General features: G+C 54.3%; 3 protein-coding genes across 6 annotated transcripts; 1 reads left to right on the top strand and 2 right to left on the bottom strand.

Moving 5' to 3' along the window:
• Positions 1–477: 477 nt before the first annotated feature.
• On the bottom strand, positions 478–6,437 carry Tbcb (tubulin folding cofactor B). Of its 2 annotated transcripts, XM_052761919.1 has the most exons (6): positions 6,197–6,437; positions 5,770–5,913; positions 2,611–2,707; positions 1,425–1,616; positions 838–910; positions 478–717 (listed from the first exon to the last, which is right to left on the bottom strand). In XM_052761919.1, exons 1-6 carry the CDS (start codon positions 6,308–6,310, stop codon positions 603–605), a joined length of 735 nt encoding a protein of 244 aa, XP_052617879.1. In that variant the 5' UTR covers positions 6,311–6,437; the 3' UTR covers positions 478–602. The 2 variants fall into 2 exon arrangements, with proteins under 2 accessions (XP_052617879.1, XP_052617880.1); XM_052761920.1 differs by lacking the exon at positions 478–717 and having other exon boundaries at positions 854–910; positions 1,474–1,616.
• A 240-nt stretch (positions 6,438–6,677) lies between these two features.
• Positions 6,678–8,666, top strand: Polr2i (RNA polymerase II subunit I). Of its 3 annotated transcripts, none has more exons than XM_052761943.1 (6): positions 6,678–7,015; positions 7,094–7,148; positions 7,351–7,424; positions 7,512–7,586; positions 7,679–7,730; positions 8,038–8,666. In XM_052761943.1, the coding sequence occupies exons 1-6, from the start codon at positions 6,957–6,959 to the stop codon at positions 8,068–8,070; spliced, it is 348 nt and encodes a 115-aa protein (XP_052617903.1). In that variant the 5' UTR covers positions 6,678–6,956; the 3' UTR covers positions 8,071–8,666. The 3 variants fall into 3 exon arrangements, with proteins under 3 accessions (XP_052617903.1, XP_052617904.1, XP_052617902.1); XM_052761944.1 differs by having other exon boundaries at positions 6,680–7,015; positions 8,159–8,666; XM_052761942.1 differs by lacking the exon at positions 8,038–8,666 and adding an exon at positions 7,900–8,002 and having other exon boundaries at positions 6,686–7,015.
• Ovol3 (ovo like zinc finger 3) lies at positions 8,053–10,212 on the bottom strand. Its single transcript, XM_052761940.1, has 4 exons — positions 10,119–10,212; positions 9,977–10,041; positions 9,067–9,268; positions 8,053–8,261 (listed from the first exon to the last, which is right to left on the bottom strand). The coding sequence occupies exons 1-4, from the start codon at positions 10,210–10,212 to the stop codon at positions 8,053–8,055; spliced, it is 570 nt and encodes a 189-aa protein (XP_052617900.1).
• Between the last annotated feature and the right edge of the window lie 827 nt (positions 10,213–11,039).

Below are 11,039 nucleotides of genomic sequence, written 5' to 3'. Positions count from 1 at the left end.
CTTATTTTATGTGCATTGGTGTTTTGCCTGCATGTATGTCTGTGTGAGGGTGTCAGATCTTGGAGTTTACACACAGTTGTTAGGTAGACATGTGGGTGCTGGGAACTGAACCCGGATCCTCTGGAAGAGCACTAAGTGTTCTTAACAGCTGAGCCATCTCTCCAGCCCCTCAGTAAACACTCTTACCCACAAGTCAACTCTCCAGCACTCAGGATATTACCTTAAGTAAAAAGGGGTAAAGCCATCTCTTGGCGGCATCTAAGTGCCACGGCATCATCCAGGTGTTTGATTGAGACGGGGTCTTTTTATGTATTTCTTGCTGTCCTGGAACTCACTCTGTAGACCAGGCTTGCCTCGAATTCAGAGATCTGCCTGCCTCTGCCTCCCGAGTGCTGGGATGAAGGATGTGTACCATCACACCCCACCATGAGTTACTTTACCAAGATCTTCCCGAAATCAAGAGACTCCCACATCCTCCTGGATTCTGATTAATTTAATGCACAAATCTCAAAAACCAATGGCAGAAAAGAGAATAAAATAAACGGGATCAGAGGAAAAGGGCCACAGGCAGACAGACAGAGGGGGACGCCCTTCGTTCAGTGTCACATCTCATCCAAGCCGTAGTCCTCCTCGGGGAAGTCTCCCACGGTGACGAGTGCCGGCTTGACAAAGGCTCCGTACTTGGCCTGGCATTCAAAGTAGCGTTTCCCATTCACACTGCAGGGCAGATGGGGGGCAGCAGTGAGGGCAGGCTACCACTCTCCTGGCCAGCGTGGGTAGACTCAGCCAGCAGCACATGGACACGGACAAGCACACACGTCAGTGGCAATACGTTACCTGCCATCGTTTTTCCCTAACGGCTCATCGTATCTGACACCAACCCAGTAGCCTGGCTTGAAATCTGTGAGTCCTGTCCGGGAGAGAGATCTCAGTGAAACCTCTATGTGGAGCCCCCTCCTGGTTCCTGCTCCTTGGTGGAGTGGAAATGCTGCCATGGAGACAGGTTCCTACCTCCATGGCTTATGTCCCACCTCCTCCCCAGACAAAGATGGCAGCCTTGCCACCGCCTCTTCTCTTCTGCCTCTCTCCATTCCCTCAGGAGCCCAGCCAGAGCATGGCGTTGCCACAGAGAAAGGCTTGGGTGGCAGTGTGGCCATGGATAAGCCTGGCTTCAGGTTGGTGACGGACTACACAGGCTTGGCGTGTGCTGGGCGGCAGTGGCGGCACACACCTTTAACCCCAGCACTTGGGAGGCAGAGGCAGGTCAATCTCCGAGTTTGAGGCCAGCCTGGTCCTCCATGATGCTACGGCCAAGTGCATGGGGCCAGGTGGCCACCAACTGCCCCTTCCGAAACTTGAGCCAAAAGACATCTTTCCTTAAGTTCTGTCACGTTTCTAGTCACAGTGACGGAAAAGACACATACCTACATACATGACAGTGCCCCGGCGCGGGGACTGGCCAGGTGCCTGCACCTCACAACGGCTACCCACAGAGATGGCGCTGGCTTGGGTCTTCTCCTCGCTGAGGCGCTGGGCGGCTTCCGCCTCCTGCTGTGCCCGAAGTTCCTCATTGTATGGGCCTACCTTGCTGCGCTTCATGAAGGATCGAACTGTGTCTGTGGGCAGGGTGGGGATGGGGTCAAACCTGCCCTTCAGACATGTCCCTCCTATAAAGGGCTGACACTCATGGGGAAACTCTACTGAGTGTTTAAGAGCTACCACCAGATGCTCTCAAGCCTCTCGCCACGCTCTGGCCTCTCCCCTGCTTTCCTCCCTCCTCCCATTTGCATCTCCCTGCAATTCAGAACTAAAGAGATGCCACCTGCCTCCCGTCCCTTGGCTGACCCTATTTCTCCACACATCCCTCTGGTCTCATATTCATCTTCATCTGGCTCCCGAAACACTGCCCTGTCTGCACATTCCGATCTTTCCTCAGATGCCTGCTCCAACTGCCACACTACCCTGCACACATCCCATCTGCCCCATCACATGCCATCTTTACCATGACCACTCCCTCAACCAAATCCCCAACCCACCTCAAGTTCCTTTCTTTCAAAGCCCCCTCTGCCCGCCTAACCCCATTTCCTAGCCTCCCACGCCACTCCATGCCATCTACCTGAACTCATCTCCCTGTCCCTTCCCTACCGTAAGTCCCCCCTCACCAGCTTCCATCCTCCAAGCTCCATCCCCGTGCCTAGCCAGTGATGGCCCCAGCCTTCTGGACCACACATGCCCTCCAGCCCATCCCCGTGCCTAGCCAGTGATGGCCCCACTGTCTCCCAGCCTTCTGGACCACACATGCCCCTCCAGCCCATCCCCGTGCCTAGCCAGTGATGGCCCCACTGTCTCCCAGCCTTCTGGACCACACATGGCCCTCCAGCCCATCCCCGTGCCTAGCCAGTGATGGCCCCACTGTCTCCCAGCCTTCTGGACCACACATGGCCCTCCAGCCCATCCCCGTGCCTAGCCAGTGATGGCCCCACTGTCTCCCAGCCTTCTGGACCACACATGGCCCTCCAGCCCATCCCCGTGCCTAGCCAGTGATGGCCCCACTGTCTCCCAGCCTTCTAGACCACACATGCCCTCCAGCCCAGCCCATGCATTCTGTACTTTGCCTCCGGTCATAAGCTTCTGATGACATTTCATATTTCTCCACCTTGGACACATCTTCATACTCTCCAAGGCGGATGCCACTGTGGTCAATGACCTTTGGGAAGAAGAGGGAAGTCAGTGGGGACCAGGGTCAGTAGAGAAGACCTGGGATGCTAGCATGAAGTCACACACTGGCAGTCTGGAGACTTTAGTGGAAGCCACACTTCTCTCCTCCCCGGAGCCCAGCAGAAGAGACAGCGGTCACGCCCCTTTCACACCCATCTGAGCCTCTGGATACTGCATCTGCCCGCAGTTAGCCTCCACACACTGGCATCAACATCACTGATGTGTGCCCATGTCCTTAAAACAAGCTATAGAGCTCGTCTGGCTCACATCCTTCCTCTCACGGCCCCTGTGATGTTCCTAGGGTAGCCCCAACCTCCAGAACCAGGATCACCTGAGTCATAACAGCCTCCTTTCTGGCTTCCCTATTCTGTCCTCCATCTGGCTTTCCAACTACAACCTGAGGGTGCCCACGAACACCTGAGGCACAGCAGATCCCTCATGTTCAGCGCCCTCCCAGCTTCCACCATCCTTCCCAATAGCTCCCGGCAGCCCCTGTGTTCCCTCCCCTTTCATTGTGTTCTCCCAGGCCACGTCCTCCGCTGCCTCTTCTATGAACTCTTCTTGAGATGTTCACACAGCACCTGCTCCAGGAGGTCCTCACAGATCTCACTGAAGGCCAGCCTCTCCAGCACCCAGGATTCCAAGCTCTCCTGCACTGCCCTCATCCCCATGGATTTTTCCTATCTGGTTCTGTGATCATTTAGCGAAGGCCACCACACACACTGGGTAGGGCTAACACAGGCTTTCTGGGTTACGGCTTGCAACCACACCCAACCCAACACATATGTTCGAAGAACCAGTAACAGAATACATGAGAGACAGAAAAAATAACCAGTTCTCTAAGTTCAGTAGCTTCTGGAGTCAGGGCAGACCCAGGTCAAAATTCTAGCAAGAGTTCACCCTTAAGAAAGTAAATTTGGGGTTGGGAGGGTGACCCAGGCCTGTAATCTTAGCACTCTGGAGGTGGCTGCAAGATGATTATGAGTTCAAGGACAAGGACAGTCTGGAACACACACACACACACACACACACACACACACACACACACACACACATCAAACTGCTTAAGAACAACAACCAACCAACAGAACAAAACAACAATTCCATCCTTGAAGCTGAGTTTTTTCTTCCACAAATGGAGGTAAGTCAACCATAGTCCTGTGTTATTCTGAGGGTTCAACCACTCAGCAGTGACTCAGTGATTTACAGAGGACCCTGTCTGTGCTGGGCCCTATTCCAGTAGCTGGTGACATAGCCATGAACTACTGTGAGTGATGTCTGTGCTCCTGGAATTCTAGTCAGGGAGACAGACAAATAACCAGACCAATGAGAAAGTCCCAAGACATGCTGGAGTGTGGTAACAGCTAAGAGCAAAGAAAAACCCCAAGTATGTTTTAAAAAAGGAGAAAGAGAGGTCAAATTTTTATTCTGAGCTATAATTCCACTTGGGAGGTGGAGACAAGCCCAGGAATAGAGGGCTAGCCATGGCTACACAGGGAGTTGGAGGCCCATCAGGACTACATGAAACTATCTCAAAAAACCAAGAGGTGTTGAAGAGGTGGCTCAGCAGTTAAGAGCACTGGCTGCTCTTTCAGAGGACCAGGGTTCAGTTCCCAGCACCCACATGGCAGCTCACAACACTTCTAATTCCAACTCTAGGGGATTCAGGGTCCGCTTCTGGCCTACACACACACACACACACACACACACACACAAACACAGAGGCAAAATTCTCATACACATAAGACAAAATAAATAAATCTAAAAACAAACCAAAACAGTAAAAAGGGGGAGCACAGGATGGTTGCATCGAGATGGCTCAGGGTAAAGGTGCCTGCTGGCAGGCCTGGCCGAGTTCAGTTCACAAGGCTCACACAGAGGAAGGAGAAAATCTGATCTGACAGCACGCTGTACCACCCCTGCGTGCACCACGGCACGCACTGAACAGAAGCAAACAAACACAATCACTGACTCCTATAAAGGCACTGTTTGGAAGGCCTTTTTTTCTGTGCTGACTAATGAGCTTAGGCCTTGCAGTTTCATCACACTTGGACCTTTCATTGTTTTCAGTGTGTGTGTGTGTGTGTGTGTGTGTGTGTGTGTGTGTGTGTGTGCGCGCGCGCACCAGAGGACAACTTTGTGGAACTGGTTCTTTCTTTCTTTCCTTAATGTGGGTCTAGGAACTGAACTCAGGTTGACAGCCTCCTGTGACCAGCTCCTACTGTTGTTCTGTTTTGTTTTGTTTTCTCACGACAGGGTTTCTCAATGTAGTGCTGGCTGTCCTGGAACTCACTCTGTAGACCAGGCTGGGCTTGAACTCACAGAGATCCACCTGCCTCTGCCTCCTGAGTGCTGGGATTAGAGCTATGTGCCACCACTGCCCGCTTTGTTTGCTTGCTTGTTTTTTTTTTTTTTTTTTAACAGAGTCCCACTACTTATCCTAAGCTCGCCTCCTAACTCCTCCTGAAAGCTGAGATTACAGGTGTGCCCCACTATATCCAGTGCTGGAAGGTAACATCTTAAGATTAGAAAGATTCCCATGTGGGCATATGAAAAGCGAACTATTTGGATAGAGAATACAACACAAGGCAGAAAAGGGATGACGCGGAGCTTAGAACAGGATGTCTAACCAACAGTGGGGTAGGAACTGAGCGGGGAAGGTGAGGAGAGCTGTTACACACAGAGGTCCTTTGTGTTCTCGCTTCTCCCAATCTGGCCAGCCTCCTGCTCAGGGTGCTTCACCTCAGTTCTTTGGAGTTCTGTACTCTTTCCCTCCACATAATACCCTCAGGATATCAGCTCAAACACCCATTCCTCCAGGATACCCCCAAGTCAAGCCAGGAGCCTCTTCGGTGTTTCGCCACTCCCGGGAGTGCCCCTAACCCAGGACAGACAGCTCTGGTCTGTCACTGTCTACTGAACACCTGCTTTTCACCAGGCTTAACTGGGGGTTCCATGAGGACAGGGCCTATACTGGTTACCACAATGGGCAGAGCACACTATTTGTTGACTAAATAAAGGATGAATGTGGTGTGGGAAGGGTGGCCTCACATGGATGCGGCAGCCATCATCTACAGGATAGGAGCCCAGCAGTGCATCCTCTTGATCCAACTTGCTGTAGAACTTGTCATCAGCTCCGTACAGCTCCAGCTCCATGCAGGAGGCAGGACTGCCCACCACCAGTTGTAGTTTACACTGCGGCAAGGGGGCAGAATGAGGAGAAAGGCTGTCGGAGGCCTCATTTTCTGGCTTGTATCAACCACTAGGATGGTTCCCAAAGACCCCGGGCCCACCCAGCTCAGTTCCTTCTGGGGCCCGCCCCCTCGGCTCTCTGGAGCGTCTGGTTTTCCTGGGCCCCGCCCCTACTCTGGGGACTCCCACGCCTCGGAGGCTGGTTACCAGTCTCTGCAACCTCACCTCAAGCCCCGCCCACTAGCCTCCAGGCCCCGCCCTCCGGACCCCGCCCCCATGGCCACACCTTGAACTCTGCGATGGTAAGGCTACGACTGTACCGCTTCTCCGAGCGGAAGCTGTTGAGAGAGCTGCTGATGAAAACCGTCACCGTGGGCGCCGATATCCCCGTCACCTCCATCTCGCCGCGCCCTGCAGTGGCCCGCGGTCCAGTTCAGCCGTCTCACACCGGCTCCGCAGTGGCCGCCGCTCCTTCTGGGCTATCAGTCCCGCCCCCGGTCCCGAGGATGACCAATGCAAGCGCTCCAACAAACACGGTTGGCCAGTCACTATCGTCCTTTCTCCGCCGCCAGGCAGATTCAGCCAATCCCGAGAGGCCTTCCGTGGCTCTGGGTTCTTCCAATAGCTGCAAGGGAGGCCGCCCAGGCGGGCGGGAGGAGGCGGATACCAAGGAGAAAGGCTGGCTAGAGTTATCCTGGTTCGCCAAGAGTAAGCTCGGCGCATGTGCACTGGCCTGGGGCCAAGACGCGAGCCGTGGCTTCTTCCGTTTACGCTCCGCGCTTGGCGCACGGCGTTGCGCACCATAGTCTCAGCGCTTGTCCTGGGTCCGTGCTACTCCATAAATTGGGAAGCAAGGTTGCGAAATCGGGAGTGATTAGCAGAGGGTATCAAAGGATTGCGGCAAGCCGTCAGCCAGAACCCAGCAAGATTGAGAACCAACATGCGCACGCATCCCCGACCAATTTTGGCGCAGCCACGCGGTATGACCCTTCCCGCGGTCCGTAGCGCGGCGGCGCAAGCGCAGAAAGCTCGGAAGCCCCTCCGCTATGGAACCCGACGGGACCTACGAGCCCGGCTTCGTGGGTATTCGATTCTGCCAGGAATGGTGAGGCCTGGGCAGCCGGTGTGGAAAAGCAGTGAGGATTGGCTTCAGGTCTGACCTCCGCCCTCCCTCTCCCCACAGTAACAACATGCTGTACCCCAAGGAGGACAAGGAGAACCGCATTCTGCTGTACGCGGTGAGTACCAGCCGCCCTCTCCAGCGGGTTCGCGCCTTCCCTCCTCTCCGCTCCCTGCTGGTTCCCCACGCTTTTGCCTCTTGACTGCCCTTCACTACACCCTCTCTCCCATCATGTCCATCCCCCCCGGGGATCCTCCTGCCCTCCCATCCAGTCTGATCTCTTTGTGACACCCCTCCCGCCACTCACCCCCCTCCGGTAGTGCCGGAACTGTGACTACCAGCAGGAAGCCGACAACAGCTGCATCTACGTCAACAAAATCACGCACGAAGTGGAGTGAGTGGCGGGACCCCGGCTTGGGGTACGGGTATGGTCTTGGGACACCCAGTCTAACTGTAATTACTCACTTCCCCATCCCTGTAGCGAACTGACCCAGATCATCGCAGACGTGTCGCAGGACCCCACGTTGCCGCGGACGGAGGACCACCCGTGCCAGAAGTGAGTGCGCAGCTGACTTGGGGGAAAGGAAGTGGCTGTCCCCCGGGGATAACTAGGGTCTTTAACACTTAGTAACTGAACCATCTCCTTAGGTGTGGCCACAAGGAGGCAGTGTTCTTCCAATCACACAGTGCCCGAGCTGAGGTGAGTGGACCACTTCTTCCTGGGTGGCTGGGTGGTTCCCCAGGGGGTGGAGATGCCAGTTTTAGGCTGATCCTATGCTTCCTCCCTTTTGACTGTTCTTTGGGGTGGAATACCCCACACTACTCTCTCTTGGTCCAGACCCTTCCTAACTGAACATTCTTATTGCCAGGATGCCATGCGCTTGTACTATGTATGTACTGCCCCACACTGCGGCCACCGCTGGACTGAATGACTTTCCCTTCCCCCATCTATAATAAATGCCAGTTTCTATACTACTGTTCCCTGTATTTATTTGTCTCATGGATAGGCAGCAGCCAGTATATCAGGTTGTGCGGTGTAGCATGCGATGCTGTGCGTAAGCATCAGGCCGAGAGCTGGTGAAGCCGCAGTCTTCACACACGTGCAGCTTCTCCCTGCGCTCCCGGTAGGCGTAGCTGGCTGGCTGCCCATGGACCTTGGCAAGATGAGCTTCAAGGGAGCAGCGCTGCGTGAAAGCTTTTCCACAAGCTCCACAGCGGAATGGCCGTATTCCTGTAAAGATGAGGGGCAGAGAGGGCAACGGTCCTGGACTATAGGCTTCCCACCTTGCCTTTCCTGTCCTTATTCCAAGCTGGGCAGGCGCTTACATTCATGGCCCACCAGCCATCTGCTACCCCTTCCTAAAGCAACATGAACCAGCCCTTTGTCTCCTCCATTCCTCACCAGGAAGCTCCCGAGAAAGGGAGGAGCCCTTAGCAACTTGGAAAGTTTCCTTGACTGCTCTGAATCTGGATCCTGAAAATTTACTTTGTTTTTGTTTTTGTTTTGAGATAGAGTCTCTGTGTGTAGTCTTGGCTGTCCTGGATCTTGCTCTGTAGACCAGGCTGGCCTCAAACTCACAGAAATCTACCTGCCTCTGCCCCTCAAGTGCTGGGATTAAAGGCGTGTGTCACCAAACCTGGCTTGATTTTTTAATTACATTTTGTTTGGTGTGTACGTATTTGTATGTGCGTGCGAGCGAGCGTGTGCACAAATGCCCTGGTACAAGTCAGATAACTTGCAGTCTGTTCTTACACCTCCTGGGTCCTGAGGATTGAACTCGGGTCGTCAGGCTTGCCAGCAGTTGCCTTTACTCTTTGAGAAATCTTACTGGCCCCAGAGCCTGAATTCTGTAGCCAGCACCCATCTCTACCCTCTGCCAGACTCCTTCCTTGGTGCCAGCTTATGCTCACCTCCTGTGAGGTACCCCATTACCTGTGTCCCTGCCACATCCCCCACATCCCGTGCCTCTCCCTCTGTCATTCCATCACCGTCCCTGGCTGGCGTCCTGAAGACCCTCTTTTCCCCTGTCGCTCACCAGTATGAGTCCTCATGTGGCGCTTGAGATCGAAGGCATCGTGAAAGCCCTTACCACAGCAATGGCACACGTGGCGCCGTGCTGGGCTATGACATTTCAGGTGCCGAGTCAGCATGCGCTGCAATGGGAAAGCCTTGGGGCAAAGTGGGCAGCCAAGTGTTCCCGGGGCCCTGGGAGCAGAGGGCAGTGTTCCCTGTGAGGACTGCCAGAGGGGTACAGGAGTTAGCCTGGCCAGCTGGATCCTGCCCAGGCTTTGCTACTCTGCAAACAAGAATTGTCCGTGTGCCCACAGCTAAGGACCACCAGAAGAGGGTCTGTGAGTCGTGGGGACAGGTGCCACCCTCTCCCCAAGACCTTCCCTAACCAGATCCCATCACTGGTGTTCATGTGCGTCCATTGCCAAGAACACACTTCGCTAATATGAGCTTTCCTAGTGTTATTGTCTGTGCCTCCAGCTCCCACCAAGAAGAAGCTCCATGAGGAAGTGGACTTGCGTCCCTTCTGCTGGATACTCAGCACCTTGACCAGTGCCTGTCTCTCAGATACTGAGATGACCTCAAGCACACTCAGTTTTGACTAGTACTTTCTTTTCAAAGACAGCACAATTGACCTGCTCGTGGGAGGTTAAGGAAGCAGAGCCCCATCTCTGTTACCTTATCCAGTGTTCTGATATAAATCACCCACTGGACACAGCTCCTTGGAGCAGCCCTACAACTGCTCACCCACCCTAGGAATGCCGTTCTTAACTGAGACTGGGCAGAGCTGGCTGCTGGGAGAGGAGCAGCATGCCACATGAAGAACAACAGGTCCTAGACTGGAAAGCATGTGAAAAGGACCTGGAGTCGGGGAGCCAGCTCTCCGTGTGCGAGTGGAAATCCAGCCCTGTCTCAGCTGCCAGCTGCAGACTCACCACTGCCCAAGTGTCTCGCAGACCAGGAGATCTGTGTGCTGGTGGCACTGCCAGGCTGCTGCAGTCTGGGGAGAGAAGCCGGATGGTGATACCTCAGTCTCCCTGGCCCTTCACCTCCATCCAGGCCCAGTGAGATGTATACCTGGGATATAGGCATCTCCCCGGAGCTGGTCAGGCAGATGGCTCCAATTAGGGGGTTGTGGACGCCGACTCCTCACAAGGAAGACCCGGGGCATTGCTTTTAGGATGGTGGGGTGGCTCCTTGCAGGACTGCCTCAGCCTGTCTGCCTGCCTGTCAGTCCTCAGCCCCAGAACTATCCAGAACTCGGTGAGCTCAGGAGACCCATGGAGGAGCCTCATTCTCTTCATGCAAATTTTGGGACAAGTCTGGGGAGCAGCCTTAACTGGCTCTAGTTACCTACCGCTGCTCTGGGGCCTGCTCTTATGGCTCCTTTCCTAGGCCAGGCTCCCAAGGAACTCTGCAATCTCCAGGGGCTGAGACACTAGAGGACCCCCAGAGAGACTTGAGTGAGAGAACTGCTTAGGTTACTCCTGGGGATAGAGAGAAGAAAGAAGCATGACTCCAGTCTTGGCAGGGTGAAGGACTCCAGGGACTGTTTACCAGGCAAATCAGTCCCATGTCCGTTCCCCCCTACACACACACACATATCATCAGCCTGCCTGGTTATTCAAATCACGGCAGCTGTCCAAGGATTCAGGTGGGGACAGCTGTGATTGTTCTGTGCCACTGGTGTAGGATGACAGCTGAGTGGGAAGTTAGAAAGTAAAGATTCAGGCTGAGCTTCCTCAGTCAGGAAATGCTCCTTCCCTCCCTCCCTCCTTCCCTCCTTCTCTCTCTCTCTCTCTCTCTCTCTCTCTCTCTCTCTCTCTCTCTCTCTCTCTCTCTCTCACATCTTCAGGTTTCCAAAGATGATATGGCATCTTTCAGGCTTAAGGCATTAAAATGCCGGTTTGTCAACAGTCCGGTTCCTAGTGAGTGCACAGGACTCCGCCCATCCCTGGCCATCCCTGGGTTATCAAGAACTTACTACACTCTGGGTAG

Source organism: Peromyscus californicus, unplaced genomic scaffold (assembly GCF_007827085.1).
Source record: "Peromyscus californicus insignis strain IS unplaced genomic scaffold, ASM782708v3 Scaffold_4__1_contigs__length_199733344, whole genome shotgun sequence".
In the NCBI taxonomy this organism is placed as follows: domain Eukaryota; kingdom Metazoa; phylum Chordata; class Mammalia; order Rodentia; family Cricetidae; genus Peromyscus; species Peromyscus californicus.
Note: the sequence above shows the minus strand (reverse complement) of the source record. Positions and strands in the feature narration are given on the sequence as shown.